The sequence below is a fragment of the Protopterus annectens genome, chromosome 1.part1 (genome assembly GCF_019279795.1).
Source record: "Protopterus annectens isolate FY-2018-M chromosome 1.part1, PAN1.0, whole genome shotgun sequence".
NCBI lineage: Eukaryota > Metazoa > Chordata > Ceratodontiformes > Protopteridae > Protopterus > Protopterus annectens.
This window is the reverse complement of record NC_056726.1, coordinates 47,891,049-47,913,725: the sequence shown is the minus strand read 5'-3', so window position 1 is coordinate 47,913,725 and position 22,677 is coordinate 47,891,049. Positions and strand designations below refer to the sequence as shown.

The 22,677-nt window shown below is 39.2% G+C and overlaps 1 protein-coding gene across 1 annotated transcript in view; it reads right to left on the bottom strand.

Moving 5' to 3' along the window:
• DLGAP2 (DLG associated protein 2) overlaps positions 1-22,677 on the bottom strand; it is a 1,650,454-nt gene that overhangs the window by 203,157 nt on the left and 1,424,620 nt on the right. The window contains exon 8 of the mRNA XM_044073515.1: positions 13,063-13,478. Coding sequence (XP_043929450.1) covers positions 13,063-13,478 — 416 coding nt within the window. The remainder of the gene's footprint in view (positions 1-13,062; positions 13,479-22,677) is intronic.

The following is a 22,677-nucleotide window of genomic DNA, read 5'->3' as shown; positions in this document are numbered from 1 at the left end:
TGCCAATGACTTCAAAGATAACCACAAAGTGATCTTTAGCTATGTGAAGAACCTAAGTGGAAACTCTCAGATCTGCTCTGAGTTAGTGCAGAATGGCAGAAAATACACTAAACCAACTGATATTGCCAACATTCTGGTCTGACAGGTTTAATGCAAACTTCACTCCCCTCTCACCCCCTAAACGGCCCATAACCATACCAGAAGAATGTAGGGTCCCATCAATCACTGACACACAGGTTAAAACAGCCTATCCAAAGCCAAAAACACAGCTACAATGGGAACGGATGGTGTCCTAGGCTGTGTCTTACAAGAGCTCCAAAATGAACTAACCCCTCATCTAAACACACTTTTCAAACTTAGCCTCTCTACAGGCTATGTACCCACAGAGTGGTGCACAGTAACTGTTATCCCGCTCCACAAAGGTGGAGCCACAACGGACCCCAGGAACTATCACCCTATAAGCCTGACTAGCCTGGTCTGCAAGGCTATGGAATGCATCATCATGGAACTCATTAACAGAGACATTGGGAACCTCCAAACATAGGACCTTCCCCAGTTTGGCTTTGTTAAGGGCAGATCATGCCTCCTAAACTTGGTGGACTTCTTTGAGATGGTTACCAAGGCATTAGATGAGGGAAAGGAGGTCCACACAGCCTACCTAGACCTCACAAAGGCTTTCAACATCATTCCCCATTCTAGTATTATAGACAAGCTCACCAGCTTGAACATAAACTCCTACGTCACGAGATGGGTTGCCAACTGGCTTATGGATAGAACCCACATGGTGAGAGTTGCAGGCTCTATGTCCGACTCTAAACCGGTTACAAGTGGTGTCCCCCAGGGCTCAGTCCTAGGACCCCTCCTGTTTTGTATATACTTCTCAGAGGTACAGGCAAGCATAGGAGGACTATGGCTGACCAAGTTCACAGACAACTGCAAACTAGGAGCCATAATTGATTCTCTGGCTGATACAGACACCCTCCAGATAGGTCTCACTGAGATGGATACCTGGTGTCAAAATCATGGCCTCAAGCTAAATGCCAAAAAGTGCATAGTCGTCCCCTTAGGAAAAATAAAGTACTCACAAACTACCAAATAGGTGGTAGTCCCCTAAATACAAAAAATGTAATAAGGGATCTGGGGACCCAAGTAGATAGTAATTTCTCCTTTGATAATCATATTGCTAAGGTGGTTAGAAAATCCTTCTATGTGGCCCACGTAATCACAAAAGGGTTTGCATCTAGAACAAAAGAGGTTATTGTGCCTCTCTACTCATCACTCATTAGACCCATCATAGAATATAATGCCCCATTTGGGATGTACCTTACAAGACACCTGCAACAGCTGGAAAGACCACAAAAGTACCTCACCAAGAGGATTACTGGCCTCAAACAGATGCCTTATGCAGCCCGACTCAAGAAACTCCAGCTGTACTCAGTTGCATACTGCTTACTTAGAGGGGATCTCTGCCTGACATACTAGGCCATGTCCAACCCAGAATTGATGGACATGCTCCACCTAAAAAAAAAATCCCGAAGAGTCATACGCTCTAGAGATATAAACCTCACCACAACGATAAATAGGACATGCTGGAGGGATAGATTCCTATCCCAGGGACTCCCCATGCTTTGGAACAGGATTCCAATATACATCAGGCAGAGCCCCTCACTAACACTCTTCAAGAGAAACCTTGACGGGTGGATGGGAAACAGAAAATTTACCCCAGGGATCACTGCAGTGGCTCTGCTGGACAGTGGCGCAGGGAACTAATGGCTCTGCTGGACAGCGGCACAGGGAACTAATCTAAGGGGGTGGCGAAAGCTGACACATTATGGCTAGGCTTATAAATGCCCTTGGGCAGATAGCCTAGTACTCACCTATGAACCTATGAATACTAGGCTAACTGCCTTGAAGGGCTATTTTAAGCCTAGTCAATAACCCACGGTCAGAATCAAACCCTGTACTTTGTATCTATGCGATGAAGACCTTAACCATTATGCCATACTCACCCCCCCCTTAAATGTATTCTTCTCATGGGAAGTGGATTCAGCACCAAGCATTACACACACTCACACAGACACATACACACAGGTTTCCCATGTTAGGCATTGAACCTCCTACTTATCTAGATACACAATCTAGAGAGCACTGTATTATCTGCAAATGCCACTAATAATACAACCAAAGTTCACATTAAATGCAGCTCATGTTACATCTATTCTTCTTTTATTATAGTAAATAGTTTTATAAAAATGTCCTTTTAGGGTTGCCAAGTGCCACTCTGGATTGTGACCCCCGCCTTCAGCATTTTCTGGCACTCCTGCTAACGGCTGAGTATCAGGATGATTACAGGCAGCATTCAACACGTGCTGCAGAGATAGCAGTATAGGAGAGATGGGTGAGAATGAGGAATATCCTTTTGTAGCATATAATGTTATCTCCTCAGTTCAGGGTGAACATCTACTTGTTTTCATAAAAATATCTCAATCATCTTGGATATGGTCTGATTAAAAGAAAATTCTTCCACAACAAGGAAAGAGTTAATATTTTCCTTATAGTCAGAGAGCTGGGCTTGTGAAATAGTAGGAGAAGCCTTACCTCTGTCATAATCAGAATCATCAGACCATGATTCTTCAGGGATTTCTTTTCAGGGAATACCCACCTCTACTGGCTTCTGGTTACCAAGATTCATAGCCTGTAATGCATGCTTTGCTAAGATAAGAAAAACATCTTTCTTAACTGTAATTATTTTTGTGATAAACAATGTTTATTTTTTTACAGGAGTCCCTCTGCCGCACTGAAACACCTTAGTAGTGGGTGCTAACCCTAACCCTAAAGCTGCCCCTTTCCCCAACCCTAACCTTACACCTTAACTTCATTTAAACCTTCCCATCACACTGCCACTACACAAGACAGACTCAGACACACAAACATTCACAAACACACATAAACAACACTATTTCTATCCCCTAACCTAATCCTTACCCTTAACCTAAAATACACAGACTCTCACACAAATGCACAACACCCATCCTTTACTTATCCCCAACCCTAAACCTAACTCACACATAAATATCACCTCCCACTCCCCACTTACTTCCACATTCCATACCATCAACATATTCACCGTTCACCCTGTAAAGGTATGTCACATTTGAAACTTGACTGTAGGACTTCCAAGCAACTTATACCAGAAGCATATAAATCTATAGCTAAGAATGTACTCATCAAAAACTTCAAACAATATTATAAAAAGCAGTTATTAAAATCTCCAACTTTATTAGTCTCTCTGGAGATAGAACCCATTACTATACTCTTCTTAAATCTACAGATTGTCATCACAACAGATAAATTAGTTTGTGCTGATTTCTTTTCCCTGCTTACTATTCAGTTATCTGTATTGAGTTATCAGTATACATTCAGATTCCAATAAAATTGATCTCTTACCCATGAAAGTCTACTTTTTTGCCATACTGAAAAAGGTTTCCCAGAACTTGGTCAGACACTACAGACTCAGTTCAGACAAAATAAAAACCTATCCAGTCTTTCAGTTTTCAGACATTCCCTTTTATCCAATCTTTTAGTTTTCAAGCATTCTATTCTATCCTACCTTTCAGTTTTCAGGCATTCCCCTCTATCCAATCTTTTAGTTTATAGACATTCCTTCTATCCAAATTTTCAGTTTTCAGGCATTCCCTTCTATCCGTTCTTTTCGTTTTTAGAAATCCCTTCTATCCAACCTTTCAGTTTTCAGGCATTCCCTTCTATCCAACCTTTCAGTTTTCAGGCATTCCCTTCTAGCCTACCTTTAAGTTTTTAGTGATTCCCTTCTATCCAATCTTTCAGTTTTCAGGCATTCCATTCTATGCAATATTTAAGTTTTTAGATATTCCTTCTATCCAACCTTTCAGTTTTCAGACATTCTCTTCTATACAATGTTTTAGTTTTCAGGCATGCTCTACTGTCTAACCTTTCAGTTTTCAGGCATTCCATTCTATGCAATATTTAAGTTTTTAGATATTCCTTCTATCCAACCTTTCAGTTTTCAGACATTCTCTTCTATACAACCTTTTAGTTTTCAGGTATGCTCTTCTGTCCAACCTTTCAGTTTTCAGGCATTCCCTTCTCTCATACCTTTCAGTTTTCAGGCAGTCTCTTCTATCCAATCTTTTAGTTTTTGGACATGCCTTCTATCCAACCTTTCAGTCTTTAGAATTCCCTTCTTTCCTACCTTTCAGTTTTCAGGCATTCCCTGCTATCCAACCTTTCAGTTTTCAGGCATTCCCTTCTATCCTACCTTTCAGTTTTCAGGCATTCCCTCCTATCCAACCTTTCAGTTTTCAGGCATTTTCTTCTATCCAATCTTTTAGTTTTTAGACATGCCTTCTATCCAACCTTTCAGTCTTTAGAATTCCCTTCTTTCCTACCTTTCAGTTTTCAGGCATTCCCTTCTATTGAACCTTTCAGTTTTCAGGCATTCCCTTCTATACTACCTGTTAGTTTTCAGGCATTCCCTCCTATCCAACCTTTCAGTTTTCAGGCATTCCCTTCTATCCTACTTTTCTGTTTTCAGGCATTTTCTCCTATCCAACCTTTCAGATGTCAGGCATTCCCTTCTATCCTACCTTTCAGTTTTCAGGCATTCCCTTCTATACTACCTTTCAGTTTTCAGGCATTCCCTCCTATCCAACCTTTCAGTTTTCAGGCATTCCCTTCTATCATACCTTTCAGTTTTCAGGATTTCCTTTCTACCCTACCTTTCAGTTTTCAGGCATTCCCTCCTGTCCAACTTTTCAGTTTTCAGGCATTCCCTTCTATCCTACCTTTCAGTTTTTAGGCATTCCCTGCTATCCAACCTTTCAGTTTTCGGGCATTCCCTCCTATCCAATGTTTCAGTTTTCAGACATTCCCTTCTTTCCTATCTTTCAGTTTTCAGGCATTCCCTCCTATCCAACCTTTCAGTTTTCAGGCATTCCCTTCTGTCCTACCCTTTGGTTTTCAGGCATTCCCTCCTATCCAGCCTTTCAGTTTTCAGGCATTCCCTCCTATCCAACCTTTCAGTTTTCAGGCATTCCCTCCAAACCTACCTTTCAGTTTTCAGGCATTCCCTCCTATTCAGATCCAAACCAAATTTGGGAATGCACAGAAAAAAGCACGAGTTTTAAAATAAAAATATTTATTCTATAATAACAAATTCTAACAATTATATTCAAGATAGTTTTGATTTTTTGGAAAAAAATTCTACAGTTAAATGGAAAGATAACTATTGGTTAGTAATTGATGTTAAAAGCTTGTACACGTCAATCAAACATATAGATGGCTTAAAAGCTATCATTCATGTTTTGGGAGACAGTCCTTTGTCCTACTTTGTCACTGAATTAGTAGACTTTTGTCTAAAAAATAATTATTTTTGTTTTAATAAACAGTTATACAGGCAAAAACAAGGCACGGCCATGGGAGCATCATTTGCTCACATGTATGCCAATATTTTTATGTCATTTTTTGAAGATACATTTTTATATCAATGACAGTTTCTGAAGATGTATGTCAAATCATATTATAGGTTTATCGATGATTTAATTTTTATTTGTGAAGGTGGTTCTAATGAAACTGAAGATTTTATATCTCAGTTGCACAAAAAATCCATATGAATTAAGTTTCGATGGATTACAACAAGGCAATAAAGTAATATATTTAGATATGATCTTGGAATGTAAAACAACTGGAGAAGTGGTGAGCAGAATACATAGGAAGTTTAGAGATGGTGGACATTATTTACATGCTTCTAGCTGCCATGTTCCCCATGTTATTAAAGCTCTCCTGGATGGAGAATTTTTGAGGTTGTCCAGAATTTGTTCAGACAAAAATGTTTTACAACAGGAAATAAGGACAACAATTAACATGTTTATACAAGGGGGATACGATCCAGTGAATGTAGGCATGACAGTTGATAAAGGTTTGGGGGATGTAAGTACAATAACTGAGGAACGAAGGGGCTATACAGGAGAATGTGTTTATAATATCCAAAAAAGTAATAAAATTGACCCGGTATATTTTGTTTCTACATATAATGTTAAAAGTGATGAATTAGTTAACTTAATTAAGCATAGCTGGAAGTTTTTAATGCATGACAAATGTTTATCCACCATCTTACCAAACCAACCTTTTTTCTCGTTTACTAAAGGGAAAGGTGTAAGAAATATGTTGGTTCACGGAGATTTTAGTATGCCAACACCTAATCCCGCTAGACCACTGAATAGTATTGGCACAGTGAAATGCGGGAGGTGTAAAATTTGCACACATATTGTTGAGAAGGTTGAATGTATTAATAATTGTAAATCTGATGTTAGAGGCACATATTCATGTGAAAGCAAAGGTGTTATATATGCGTTGTTTTGCCCTTGTAAGTTATTTTATGTAGGCAAAATGAAACGGATGCTTTGCATTAGATTTATGGAACATTTGAGAGATGTTAAACATCAGAGGGAAGACAAAATGATTTCCTTACATTTTAAAACCTATCATCAAGGTAATGTTAATCTTTTAAAAGGTACTATTTTAGAACAGATTGATTGTATGTGGGATAATGAAGAAGTGATGAAACAAAAATTATTATATAAAGAATGTATTTATATTTTGAAGTATAATACAATGGTCACTAACGGGCTAAACAATGAATTAAATTGGAAATGTTTACTTTAAGTATTTGATGCACTTAATCACTTAATTAATTAATTAACTGGTGTTAAAGAAGCTTAAGTATATGTTGTGTCTTTCGGCTTTTCTCGGTTAGGGGTCGCCACAGTGGAACTCTGGTCCGCTAATGATTGGCAGTAGATTTTTACATGCCGAGTTGCCAGCTCTGACGCACAACCTTCAACGAAGGTACGCCCATTCACGCATGTCCCACACAGAAGACGCTCTAGCTGAGAATCAAAGAGGACAATGTCTATCTGTGAGGTGAAGAGTGTGTTTTAGAAATGAACTGATATTCCATGAAGGTGGTGACATCGAGGCGCTAGAATTTGTTATTACAGAATAAATATTTTTATTGTACAACTTGTGCACTTTTTTCTGTGCGTTCCCGAATTTGGTTTGGATCTGGTTGTTGCAGTTATTTTCATACATTGTTGTTGCAGCAATTCCCTCCTGTCCAGCCTTTCAGTTTTCAGACATTCCCTCCTATCCAACCTTTCAGTTTTCAGGCATTCCCTTCTGTCCTACCTTTCAGTTTTCAGGCATTCCCTCCTATCCAGCCTTTCAGTTTTCAGGCATTCCCTCCTATCCAGCCTTTCAGTTTTCAGGCATTCCCTTTTACCCTACCTTTCTAACTCAACCCAATGCCACTGCTTTGCAGCAAGCTAACACTGATACACCTTATTAATATTAAAGACACTGTACTTCACTTGTCACTACAGTTTTCCTGAATATCTTGCTTTAGTCAGCTCACTGTTTCTGTCTTACTCAATATAACTTTTGAATTTGTCATTTATTAACAGAATAATTGGGCTGGTCCATCAATGCATTTATTTTCAGCTATGACCCTGGTCAGGAGAGCTGGGGTAAATGCAACTGCATCATTTTGATGTTACTAATTACTAAAATTTTGCACTGTTTGCGTTTGGCTTAGTTCATTGCTGAAAATGTTCCTTAGATCAATATATATAGCTGGCTCATAAATTAAACATAAATAAACAGTACTTTAAGCACAATATGTGGTAGTTAGACAAGCAGAAAATAATTTGTTTTCACTCCCTTTAATCAGGTATCAGCCTTGTCTGCGGTGATGAAAATGATAGCATCTTGACCTGAATAGTACAATACAGAACATGGTTTTAGTATACCACAATTAAATGAACAGAACTATTTCCTTAAAATGAAATGCATTTCAAAACAATCAGGGTGGCTTTGGAATAAACAATTCTCTATTTTTACCATGAGCTATGTCCCCCACAGACCAGTATTCATTAGCATCAGTAAGGGATAAATAGCAGCAAAACACATTATATGTCATGATGTGGAAAACAAAAGGTATATTGTAAGTACATGTGTAATAGTTCATTGGTAGTTACTAGGTTAGCTGCCCTTGTGGGCCATTTTAAGCCTTGTCAATTTCCTGAGTGGTGAGACTCAAACCTGCACCTTGTGTCTATAAGGTAAAAACATTAACCATTGTACCAAATGCCACCTCACAGTGTGAATTAAAATGCTATTTACTGTTTTCTGCAGAACTATTTGGGGAGCATTAACTTACACTTTTTGTGTTAGTGAGTAGTCATAGTTGGAACATAATAATTCAGTGTACTGTGTAATGTTGCTTCAGAGCATGCACAGCCAGGTTATAACAAATTGTAGCCTTAATTGCTGTCTAAATGTTGTTTCTATTTACAGGGCTGTATACTTATGAACTGCTTTATGTGAACTGTAAGCCTGGAAAGGAGATATTTTGGTGGCTTTACATCCACCTCCCGGTACAAATACACTTGTTGCTGAAAACTGACAATTAACTAACAGTTAATGTAAACTAATGTGTACTGCAACTCTAATGTGTACTGCAACTGCAAATTGCAGTCCCTCTAGGGTAGGAGATATTGACGTGTATGATGAGTTTAAATCATTTTCCTCCTTGCCTTATCTTCATGGTTGGTAAGATAAATGGCCAGTAATATCAGGGAATACAGCATTTTGAATGTTGCATGATTATAGCACTAGCCTATTGCCTTCATAATGCCTTTAAGGGATTGCCTGTGCTAATGCACTTTCACTACCACTGTCCTTCTAGTAGTACACATGTCATATCCACTAGGACAAGACCCTGTATAACACAAGTACTAGGATCTTAACAAGAAATGAAAACACCATTCTTCAAGTACCAGGAGTCTGCAGCTTATTGAATTAAAACTGTAACAATATTGTTTTAAATAGTTTAACTTATAGTAAACAGTATAATATAATGGGCAATAGCTATGAAAAGAAGACATGTTTGAATCCGGTCAGCCTAATGTCTAGTATAACTGAGATTAAGCAATTTACTCATTTTTATTTTAATTCTGAGTATAGCTAGAAACAATAGTGGTTAGTATTTCTTCTCTGTTTAGACATTTTGTATTTTTACACAAGTATTTTATATGGTTTAACATTTTAAATGATTAACTTCATCCATTTATTTGCATCTGTATTTTTTTTATGGTGGACCATTTTTGCACCAAGCCTGTCAAACCTGCCCCAACTGGACCTGATCCCATTTGTTCCCTCATGGTGAGGGTATCGAAGATCCATGAGGGGGGTGAGAGCCATCTGGACAGGCTGTCATTTGGGCAGCTGAAAAGACAAATTATACCCTTACCAGAATCACTGCAATGAGGGCATTTCTATAGCTCCTAACTCCTTCCCTAGGTTTATGTGTATGTGAGGGGGGAAGTGGGGGATGTGTGATCTGCATAACCATTAGAGGCACTATACTTTTCCCTGTGCAAGTGCATGCTCCTATGGACTTACTCAATAATGACTGCTGCCACAAGGTGGATAGCTGCACTGCACACCCACACCTCATGCATCAGCCCTTCTTCCTAAAGATTGAAATTGGTTGCAGCTGGTACCGCTCCCTCCTCCCAAGATGGACAATCCTGTCCTCACTAACAGCTCCATCAGGCACCTCAGCCATGAACTGAACTTCGGTCATCTGGCCATACTCAAGGCTTCATCCTGCTATGCCAATGGAGCTGTCCCGTTTATTTTTATTCATTAACTGGGATAGCACACTGATCCAGATGGACCTTCTTCACCCTAAGCCAAGCAGCACTGTCTGTTTAAGTGACTTTCTCAGTATCACACTGTAAGCAAATGGAGTCTGAGTGAATCAAAGCCTGAACTACAGGATGCAGCTCACAAAGAGGTTATAGTCTTAGTCTTTTACACCACCAGACTTCATTTATTCACTTCATTCCATTTCTTTTCTGGTTTCCTCTTTTTGTGCACTCGAGCCATTCTTTTATCCATATATGCAAACTTGTAAGTAGGAGATAATTAGGAGATCCTTTTCAGCCACAGTAAAGGCCACTATGGCAAAGATAAATGCAGAATAAGTAGACATATCAAAGTAGGCACTCAACAACACATATTTAGGAGATGAAAGGAAAATGGGGTACCTAGATAAACCCCCTGCAGATATAGCTTGCAACATCTGCTCAGACAACGATGAGGGTACAGGACTATCAAACTTTAAAGGTATGACAGAAGATCTATAAGCACAGAACCACTGTACTGCTCGATAAATCATTCTTTGCTGATGTCACGACCATCAGTCTGGCAATGGTAGACAGTACTGGCTGTGAGGAACTGTTCAATAAATCACTATTTGCTGATGTAACGACCATCAGTCTGGCAGTTGTAGACAGTATCGCCTATGAGGAACTGTGATAAATAACACTTTGCTGATGTAATGACCATCGGTCTGGCAGTGGTAGACAATATCGGCTGTGAGGAACTGCTTGATAAATCACTCTTTGATGATGTAACGACCATCATTCTGGCAGTGGTAGACAGTATCGACTGTGAGGATGTAACTATGATGGTAATAGCATGAACTTTATCTAAGAACATCAGACTAAAGATGTTTTTAGATGTACAACTAGGAAGAGCTACAGCTGCTAAATTACAGGAGTTCTGTGTTTTAACCAGAAAGTTAAATCTGAATTTTGGAAGCCTGGAATCTCTGAACTTAATGGTTGCTCTATCCTGAAAAATATTGATAAAGGGTCCACTGTTGAGTGATGGCTATGAAACATCAGATAAACAAATGGGTCAGATGGATTCTATTCTAGAAAAAAGGCAGACAAGGAAAGACCACGAGGGTTGTCTTTAAACACTTAGCCATAGGTGCTACAAAGTAACTTGAAGTTTAGTTTACTATGTTCCTGTTAGCCACAGATTGTCTGCTTTCTCAAGCTACATGGGGAACAACCAAGCTTGAGTCTGCAGGGCAGTCATGATTACAGCAGCTCTGAGTGAGGGGCAGCAGATACTTACATTGGTTTTTATTTATTGTATGTGTGTGTGTGTATGTGTGTGTGTGTGTGTGTGTGTGTGTGTGTGTGTGTGTGTGTGTGTGTGTGTGTGTGTGCTTAAGTTATTCACTTCTGCCTTTTTATATACCTTCTTTAAACAACCATAACTCCTTCAGAGTCATGGTATGTTTGGGAGCTGCTTGATTTCTTGACTAAGTGACTTAGCAAATACTAACAGGTAGCATATGAATGGCCTAAATGTAAGAAACAAAATGACACAAAGGTTGTTAATCTATGTCGCAGTGCAGTTGAAGTACTAACCAGTTTTAGCACTTGACATTCATATTTTCAGAACTGAATGAACTAGACATTGCCAAGGGGTACAATGTGAAATTTTGTGGTGGGAGAGACATAAAAAAAACCACTGCCAGTTTTCAAGTATAATGCCGATATTGTTAGCTATTTGTTAGTAATTATAAAGATATGCACAATATTTATGTACATATTAATATTTTCAAAACCACCTAACTTACCTACAACAGCATAACATTATGGGAAAACTCAGCTGATGCTGGAGAAAAGTATCACTGAAGCCTGCACTGTTAAGTTGTGCAGCTTGACAGACACTATTATTATACTGCTAATTATGAATAATGATATAATTTTTCATATTCTGTAAATATTCATGCTATAAATAATTAAGTTTCCTTGCTATGTCAATAGCTCTAGGTAATGCAGTTTTCAACATATGAAAACTTGTGAAAAATGAGAAAATACCATTTTTGATTGGTCTGCATTATATTACAGTACAGATATAAAGAGTGTAAATGTACTGACTTTCATCATTGTAAACAAGTCTTTTGGCTGAACACACTGCCGTTTGCATCTGTTTAATAGCATTTATTGTTTGCAAAATATTTATAATTGTTTGGCCTAGGTTTTTCTTAACTTATTTTTCTTTTAGAAAATTCCCAGGAATTTAAAAATGTGTAGCGGAAGTATGACATTCCACAGTTACTATGTATGGATAGGCTAAAAATGGGGAATAGTTATTTGTATACCCACTGGTACCATGTCAAAAATGAATATGCTGTTTTTGAGAAAATTTAAGTTTTTTCAATATGTATTAATAAGTAGAAACAAGAAGCCATATCTGAAGTGATAATTTGGATTAAAGTAAAATGCACAGACTTTGAAAATGGATGATGGTCTTATTTGTTAGAATCTTTATGAGCATTACGCATTCTATTGAAGAGGTCAAAAACATTTAAATATTACTATTTCTAAATGTATTTTTAGTGAATGTGTGAAAAATGTAGATGTAAATGTAACTCATTACCAGAAAACACACTATTCAGGTGAAACAGTTGCAATCTATTATTTACAGTAGACTCCCTCTTATCCGGTCACGCTGGGACTGGACCTCAGGTCGGATAAACGATTGGCTGAGTAATCAGAAAATGCATAAAAATAGCATTTATAGCTTATAAATGTTAGAATAACAGGATTTGTATTAGTATGCATTTTTCTAGTGAATATGAACTCCGAAACTGAAATGTCTGTCATTATTTAGCCCAGAGGAGGAGAAGGTATTGTTCTTCTCTGTTGTCTTTTGTAGGGCAGAAATTTGATAAGCGGCTAAAGAGGAGGCCAATTAAAGAGAAGCTAGATAAGAAGGAGTCTACTGTACTTGTAAATATAGACAACTAGAACAATAACTATAAAATGAATTCTTATAAGGAGCATTAATAGTCAGACTGCTGAACAATCACGTCATAGTGAGACTATGATTTCCCAGCAATTAAGCTTTATATATAAATCACGTGAGTTCCTTGAAATGAAATGTTATATATTAATCAAACAGTATTATTTTTCTCTTCAGCTGTAACCTCTCCCTCACGCTTTGCCAGCATTAAAGCCTTGGGATTTGTGGGTATAGTGATGTTATGCACTGGTGTGCGGCATTCTTACATTCATCTTGTAGATTAGAACAAAAACAATCTTGAAAAAGAAGTAGGCAATGATAGATAATAAACTATACTTGTGGTGGTCTTACTTTCTTCATTAAGGTCATTTTCTTCTGCCTCTCGTTCCATCTCCTTACACCATCCCTCCATCCTCTTTGTTTCTGCGTGTAACAGTTTCATGAACCATGTGCCATCTCGTCGACATGGGGATATCCTGCCAGTCTCTATAGGTTCATGGGTTGACTCTAACCACGGGTCTGGTGGTGGAAGACTGGAAGTGTCAACAGCAGACCTATAGTCCTCCCTGTAACTGAACAATCCTTGTGTCCGTACAGTTCTTACTGCACTATACTGTGTAGGGGTGCTGGGCTCTGAGTGACGCTGAAATGATGAACCAAACTGATGTCCCTTGTCCTCCATAATGATGTGACTTGGAAAACCCTCCAGTTCAAGATCAGCCTGAACAGCAGCCGTTACACTGTTGGAACGTTTAAATCGACCATGTCTGAGAAAAGAAAGAAAAGTTGATAAGTCATAAAAGTTACTAGGGAAGGGAATCAAGTCTTCTAGTTCCTATCCTGATGCTAAATAGCATTCTGTGAAGATTAGTTTAGCATAAACAGAACATCACTTTTATTATTACAACCATGCTGGTCACAGAGATATCAAATAATGACACATGTAAAGGTATAGTTACTTTAGTATTCAGTCAAAGAAATGTTCCCCAATAACACTACACTTGTAACTATACTTGGACACATATGCAATTAATTCAGCAGAAGTTAATTTAAAGTTATTTTCGAGGACTGACATAAAAAGTGAACCCCACCAACACACACACAATCAGCATTTATTGTTCACGGATATCCTTAAAAAGCAATTCTTTGAAAATGCTTAGATATCAATTATACTGTATCCTAAGTAAATGAACGTTTCAGTATAGGAAATATTAGTTTTCAAACAGTCATGCTTAAAATGCTTTTCAAATGTAAGGGCAAAATATATGCTGAAGTTTCAATGCTGTAGTTAAGAAACTGTCTAACTGCAAAACTTCAAATAAAACTAAAGTATGCAGACAAAATATCTATATTATCTTCTACATTACTTAGAAGATAACAAAGCTGGTTATTTCTTTTTTATGTAATATTCATGTTAAGTAATACTGAATCATATTAATTCATCAAAAACACATTTTTGTAACAGAATGGTAAAAAGGAATTTACCTTTTACTCAGGGAAATTTAATAAATGGCCAAGACTGGATATATGCTATTTTTCAAAGGAGCATACTTGCATATTGAGAAAGTTGGAAACACTCCCGTTCTGTAGTCAGGTCATGCCCTGGTTCAAATATAACTAAGAAGGCAAAGAACAGATTATTTCAAAGAAACATTCTGTCACTTTCCCACATACCTATTACAGAAACAGTTATCTTTGGGATTGTTCGCTGGATCCTCTAGTAAGGAATATGAAAGATATAAATATAAATACAGAGGGGTCTGATATAATATAGGATGGTTGCTAAGCAAAAACAAAAATCATGGTACCAATAAAACAAACAGAAATATAGAAGAATATTTATAACAAATACAAGCAATTAAAAGGTCAAAGACAAGTAAAATAAAAAGCAAGAAGAGGGAAAGATAGAACACAAAGAGCAAATGAAAGGTCTAATGAAAATATGTTTGATTATCTGGATAGCCTAAATAAAACAACACTAAGAAGGTGAAATGCAAATTTTTGAGAACAACCCTAAAATGATCAAACTGTTACAGCAAAAGTTCAGGAAACAGAAAGTGGAAAGAATTATACTAAAAATCAATGCTCCACATACAGACCTTTTGCAAGAAATCTTGGAGCAGACTCTTCTTAACTGTCTACTATGAATGGAGGTAAATAGATCTGTTTGAAGGGTGCCCTACAGTTGGGTCACTTCCTGGAAGAACACAGGATCCAGTTTCCATTTCTGAGAGTCTGTCCTGGTCCTGCTCAGCTTGCCCATAATAATGCTTTGCTCTGACAGAATGCAAGTGGAGTGAAAGTTTAGACTGGGCCTAGTTAGTGCATGTCAGGATGTCATGGCAAGTAAGGTAAAACCTGATATCCCGTTTGCTGATGTAGCACATCACTGTTGTTTTGTCTGTGATTACTGGCAGAGATCCTGGATACCAAAGATGACTTAAGGATTTTAGAACATTCATTACAGCCAACACCTCTTTCAGCTGTATGTGCTTTTGTCTGCTGTGCTCGACCTACAGACCCTGACATTTCATTCCATTGGAAACAGTTCCTCAAGCAAAGTCAGGGTCATCTGCTGTTACAGTCTGAGAAAGAAGAGAAAAACAGAAAAGGAGATACCTGGGTTGAGAGATAAGTGGTTCAGCCACCAAAGTGACTCCTTCCTTACAAATTCCACTACAGAAATATGGAAAGATAAGGGGTGTTGATATTGGGACAAGACTGAGCTGTGGTAGCTCTGAATTCTTCTTATGTTGGGGGGTGGGAGTTGGTATAATGGTTAAGGTGTTTATCTTATAGACAAGAGGTACAAGGTTGGATTCTCACCAAGGGAAATTAGCTAGGCATAAAATGGTCCACAAAGGCAGCTAGCCTAGTAATTACCTATGAACCTACATGGAGTCTGACCAAGGGACTTATGGTAATCATAGAGGCCATGAAACTCAGAATCCTGAGATATTCCCTGGTTGATGTCAGGGACTGGACAAAAAAGATCCAGAACTGTTCTTGGTTCTACTTTGTCTTGAGGAAGCAAAGCCTTTCCAAGGATGCATCCAGAAGGCATCCCAGGATATCTAGAAAGGACTAATAATCAATCTGAATTTTTGGACTGCCCTTGGCTCTGGGAGACTTTCTCCTTTCTTTTCAAGCCTCTTTGCCATTCCTTTTGCTTGCAACTTGCCGAGACTGTCTTGTTTCTTGTAAATGGCTCCTGAATTGGAAAATTCTTAATGAACTTTGAAAAGGAGGTTAGAAAAATCTGGATAAACTTTTGAGTCAGCTTTCTTCTTTCATCAAATCATTTAAAAATCTCAGGAATTAGATGGCCAAGTAGTACCTTTCTGTCAAGGGTTTAACATCTCAGCTTTGACATCCCCTGGTAAGTTTCATGACTATAACCAAGCACAGCTTCTCATGACTGATCCAGTAGGAGATGATCTGGATACAGCATTGGCATAATCATAAGAGCACTTCAGAGAATGTTTTGGTAGCTGAGAAGCAGAAACTATTAAGGAATTTAGTGATGCTTTAACCTCTGAAGAGGGGAGGCTAACAAATAACTTCTTCATGTTCTCAAGGGAAGCCAGCACAAATCTCAACATATGGGCCAGGCAGTTTAGAATTCTGAGGAACTACATTCCCAGCAAAACCCTGTCCTTTTGACTGTAAATAAGTATCAAAACGAGAGGGAATTTTTTTTGCACTCAGTGAGGAAACAGGGTTTAAATTGTTAAAGGTTTAAAATCAGTCATTAGCAAAGAATAGCAATTCTTTACTGTACATTTTTAAACAAAAAAGGATAAACCATTATGCTTATTTTTGTTTTCTTTTTTGGGAGACCTTAAGGAGGGATTTTAGGAGAAAATATTGGCAGAGCCAGATATGACACTGTATAATCTACAGGACCCTACCAGATTCCTTGACATTTTAGAGATTTAGGCAAAAATGACTGAACGATGTAACAAAAACAGAAGTTATGTTCTTATCTTAGTACTGTATCCATATTGTCAATCTCAGTCTGCTCAACTTATGGGTCATCCACCCTCGTGGCAGATCCAAGCTGGAAGTTTCTCCACAACAGACCTTTCTCTAATGCTCAAGCTCCTCCATTCTCCCATAATACACCTGCATCTTAACAGTCCCTCAGATTGCATTTGACCCCTAAGAAGCATAAATACTGAGACAAACGAGCTAATGAAGGACTGGAGAATATGCTTCAGACTTAGATTTACCAGGTATATTCATAGGTATGGAAGTGACAGTTTGTATGGCGGATGGTGGTAGGGCTGTTGAGATGGATGGAATGGGACAACAAAGATCTAGCATTACAGTCAATACATAACTTCCATATCCTGGCCTGTTCCCTCTCTCTGCCTCATATTATGGGACATAATTCCTAGCTACTTGTCTTCCTGAGAAACATCACAAGTGGATACCCTCTTTTGGATGGTAGATCTAAAGCAAGCCTGGATCCACAAACCATATCCAGTTTATACAATTTAATGAAGGTGTGACTTGTTGACCAGGTTGCTGCAGCACAGACATCATTTATAGAGGAGATTCTGAAGAAGACCAAGGAAAATGGGAATTGACCTTGAAGGATGGGCCTTAGGTCTTATGTCAAGAAACCTATTGTTGATAGAGTAAATGCGTGCCATGCAGTCGGAAAGCCATGTGTACAGAGTGACTTTGGAAACCTTGGAGCCTAATTTAGCAACTGAAAGGGACACAGTGTTGAGATGATTAGCTTTACAGAATTCTTTAGTACGGTATATTTAAAAATGAAGCTGTCAGGAAACATCCAAAGTGTGAAGCAGGCATTCTCCTTTGTTAGCATGATTAGTAGGAGAGAAAACTAGCAGGTGAATACACTGGTTCAATGCTGATTCAGAAATTACATTGGGTGCAAAGATAGGGTTAAGTTTCATAGAGAATCTGCCTTATGAAGAAATGATATGGAGGTTTTTAGGAAATAGCATGCAGTTCTGGTGCTCTTTTTGCTGAAGTAATAATAACAACTAGAGCAAGTTTTCCATGGACAAGTGTTTCAAACCACAAGAAGGGGCAGTCTCATAGGGAGCTCAAGTAAGGGTCTGTGAAACCAAACTCAAATCTTATGGCACAGTAAGGTCTTTAAGGGGGGGATCTAAGAAGAAAAGTTCCTTTTAGAAAAGGTCTAGGAAAAGATTGCACCCTGGGGAAGTAACTCCTGTACAACCTCAAACCCCAGTGGACTGCCCTCATCTCCAGGACACTGATGTGAAGATGAACCTCTTATTGTAACCATGCTCCTTGGATTGCTCTCATCTCATAATGCTGCCACCCCAGATTTGAGATGCCTGTGATGATGGTGTCTGATGGAATGGGAAAAATAAATGGATGGCCTAATGGCACTAAAGGTGACTGTATCTAACATTGCAAATTACATTTGCAGACTGAGGAGAGAAATCTGGGGAAATTGTGATGGCAAGGTTACCGAGAACACTAAATGCTTAGTGTCCACTCAAGTACTCTCTTGGGATATTTGGAATGTGGGACTAGATCTGTGCAAGCTGTAATCATATCTACTAGCCATACTATCAGGAAAGCTTAAGGAAAGGTCATTTGAAGAAGCCTGGACATGATGAACTTGAGCGATAGGAGTCTGTTGGTTGGGAATTTCACAATATCTAAGGTTGTATCAAGATGCATCTGATGGAATCTATGGTTTGAGTATGCTACAGTTTAGATTTTTCAAGATTTACTGATATGCCCAAGGACTGACACAAATAAAGCAAGTAATTTCTTGCTGAGCTAAGGGATTCTCTTCTTGTGACAGTGAGAAATCAGTTATCAAGATATGGGAACAAGCAGAACCCTTTCAGTCTGAGATGAGCTGTGACTACTGCTATACACTTAGTGAACACATGGGCGCTGTGGTGAGATTAAAGGCAGGGGTAATGGGCTTCAAGCTGGAAGACAGACAGGACCTTATAGATAGTTTCATGACTTGAATATATCAGTAAGCATACTAAAGGTATATAGAGCACACTCAGTCTCCTTCCTGCAGGAATGAGAGGATGGACTGCACTGTGACCATCTAAAATTCATCTTTTTGTCACAGAGGTTTAGGCTACTCAAACTCAAGATGGGCATGAGATCCTTTGCTATGGAAGAAATGGTGTAGCCTGTGGATATTATGATCTTCATTCAGTCATCCTTTGTAATGGCCGCCAAAGAATCCAAGTGAAGAGACATTCCACCCCTGACTGCATACAGAGGGTAGCATGTGGGCAAGCCCCGAGGGGCATTGGGCAGGTGTTCCAAAGAAGGAACCTCTGAACCCCAGATTCTGCACAAACCCCTTCTTCCTCTATGGGGGCATCCATTGAAGGGTCTTATCCCCTGGTATAGGAGACCCTGTCTGAAAAGGAATCAAAAGGTACATTGTGATTTTTTTAATCCAGAGCATTTTGTTATCCATTTGGCTTCCAGAAAAAAATTCTCTAAGAGTTCTCAAAGCAGACGTTGGTGCCAAAGCCTTTCCTTCCTGCTTGCTTATCAGCAACTTCTCTTTGACCTTTGGACCAAACAATGAGGTCCTATCATAAGGGGCATTTACAAAAGATGCTCTGAACTTACCAACAAAATCACAGAGACACAGTGAGATGATATGACACATCACAATACTGGTGCCTTCTTCTCTGCTTCATCCACTGGATTGTGAAGCAGCACCATGGAGATGTTAATACATGACAGAGTGGTTGACAATCGTGATTCAAGTTGTTTCCTGCTGCCTAGAATAGGAGTTTGTTTCAGAGAATCAAAAATGTGCTTTGCCAGATCTTTTTGGAACCTCATCATAGTGGTAATCACCCAGAAACCCAAAGGAAAACATTCCCAAGGCATAGGCATGCTTCCCCATTTGTTCCATTATTCCCAATTCTCTGTTGAGAGGATGGACCATGAAGCTTTCCTCAACAAGCTCTTTCCTGGTGACAGCTGCTACAATAATAAAATCAACAACAGTACTTTGCCCCATTGATGTCTATGGGAGGGTGTAAAAATTTTGATGGGCTCCACAACATCAGGCTCCTGCCACACCCTCACCACCACCATCTCTATCATCTGGTGAGTGGGAGAACCACCCAAGATATAGTGGGAGCAGACCTAAAAGCCTCACACAATGCTTCCTTATCCAAATAAGAGGTCTAAGTTGGACAACTAACCCTCTGGTGTATCAATTCTAGGCTCTCCCCAAATCTGGGATCTTCAGGAGGAGACTTGGAGGAGCCTTTCCCTTCATCAAGTTCCTTCTCCAGGGCTTGAGGGGAATCTTCTGAAGACCCAGAAGTGTACTGGGATCTTTGCTGTAGGATGGGTTTGAGGTGACCAGTGTTGCTCTGTCCCTTGGGTCAATGATAAGGGCTGAATGACTCAGACTGGTGTCCATGGGAGGAGCTTAGTCAGTGGGTTCATCTCCTTCTGGATCAAGAGAGAGGCAATGATCCTCTCCCCAAAGCAGACCTTGATAGTGCTAAGAGTACCCAAGCAGCAGGAGGCAAAAGTCTTTGAAATGGCAGTCCCCAACACTAATGAACCAGTTAGCTCCTGTACCAAGACTGGTGCAGCAACTCAAATGTCAAAAACTCCAACACAGAAATCAGTGATGAAGATTTCAGCCACATAGATAGCACAGTGAACTCAAAGTCAGTGGTCTGTTGCCAAGACACATTAGGATCCAAAGGAATAGGGTTTGAGTGTGCTAGATGCAAAGCCAATACAGATGGATTGGATGCAATGGGTGCCAATGGAGGAAGCACAAGGACTGCTATTGACTCCAAATCCACTGGTAACAAGACTTGTGCTGGGGAAGGAACATTAGTTAATTGACTGTGTGAGACAACCTTATCCAACATCGGAACAAAGAGGAATGGGATGGCACCCATATCTATTTGTTCCTTGATAAAGCCCCTTATCATACAGTACCAGTCAATATTAATGACAGTCCTGGTGTACTTGGTAGACCTAAAAGAGGAGGCTGAAAGAGAGCGACAGCTGAGAATCCTGGGCAGGTCCCTCTGTAGACTGGCTGCTGGAAACTTGCCTCCTAGGAGCCCTGTCAGAGATTAGGATGTGCTCATTGTTGATGGAAAACAGTACCAAAGGTACCATGCAGATTGGATCCAAGGCCTCAAGGCAGGTACAAGCTTTGAGCATTTTAGAGGCTGGAGACTCAGCACAGACTCCACGTGGGCCAGCAGAGTAATCCAGGCTGCAGAGAGCTGAATAAGTGACTTTTCTTGATACTAAGTATAATTTTTGTTGCTTTTCACATCTGAATACCTAGCGACTGTATTTCGCCTGCCTTTCTGTTACATTGAAGCTGTTTATACTGCATTTAACTTAATATTGCACTTGGAATCCTTGTTTGTTACTGTTTGACTGTATTTGTAGCAAATTCTTCTGTGTAAGCTGTAGTAGCTGATTCATAGCATTTATAAGTGTTTGCTGTACCTGTTTTCTGCCTGTTTTGTGAAAAAAAAAAAAAAAAAGAAAAAATATCTCTTGTTTTTCCTGCTTTACTAGTTTAGTCCAGTTTCAGAGTTGCTGATTCCTGGGCTTTGGTTGTAGTTCCTGTGTACTGTTTCCTTGCCTTATTTGGGGGAGAGGAAGTTACCTTGCTTACCAGTGAGAGGGGGAAGCATTGAGCTGCTTTTGTCCAGTTTTGTGAGGTTTCAGCCAGTAACTAGTAGTTTATTGGTCGTTTTGGGCCAGTTTCTAGCTTTTTCCAGCCCCCTGGTATAAAACGCGTAAAGCGTTTTCAGCTTGTACCTACTCAGCACAGACTCCACGTGGGCCAGCAGAGTAATCCAGGCTGCAGAGAGCTGAATAAGTGACTTTTCTTGATACTAAGTATAATTTTGTTGCTTTCACATCTGAATACCTAGCGACTGTATTTCGCCTGCCTTTCTGTTACATTGAAGCTGTTTATACTGCATTTAACTTAATATTGCACTTGGAATCCTTGTTTGTTACTGTTTGACTGTATTTGTAGCAAATTCTTCTGTGTAAGCTGTAGTAGCTGATTCATAGCATTTATAAGTGTTTGCTGTACCTGTTTTCTGCCTGTTTTGTGAAAAAAAAAAAAAAGAAAAAATATCTCTTGTTTTTCCTGCTTTACTAGTTTAGTCCAGTTTCAGAGTTGCTGATTCCTGGGCTTTGGTTGTAGCTCCTGTGTACTGTTTCCTTGCCTTATTTGGGGGAGAGGAAGTTTCCTTGCTTACCAGTGAGAGGGGGAAGCATTGAGCTGCCTTTTGTCCAGTTGTGTGAGGTTTCAGCCAGTAACTAGTAGTTTATTGGTCGTTTTGGGCCAGTTTCTAGCTTTTTCCAGCCCCCTGGTATAAAAGCCGCGTAAACGTGGATTTTCAGCTTGTACCTACTCAGCACAGACTCCACGTGGGCCAGCAGAGTAATCCAGGCTGCAGTGAGCTGAATAAGTGACTTTTCTTGATACTAAGTATAATTTTTGTTGCTTTTCACATCTGAATACCTAGCGACTGTATTTCGCCTGCCTTTCTGTTACATTGAAGCTGTTTATACTGCATTTAACTTAATATTGCACTTGGAATCCTTGTTTGTTACTGTTTGACTGTATTTGTAGCAAATTCTTCTGTGTAAGCTGTAGTAGCTGATTCATAGCATTTATAAGTGTTTGCTGTACCTGTTTCTGCCTGTTTTGTGAAAAAAAAAAAAAAAAAAAAAATATCTCTTGTTTTTCCTGCTTTACTAGTTTAGTCCAGTTTCAGAGTTGCTGATTCCTGGGCTTTGGTTGTAGTTCCTGTGTACTGTTTCCTTGCCTTATTTGGGGGAGAGGAAGTTACCTTGCTTACCAGTGAGAGCGGGAAGCATTGAGCTGCCTTTTGTCCAGTTTTGTGAGGTTTCAGCCAGTAACTAGTAGTTTATTGGTCGTTTTGGGCCAGTTTC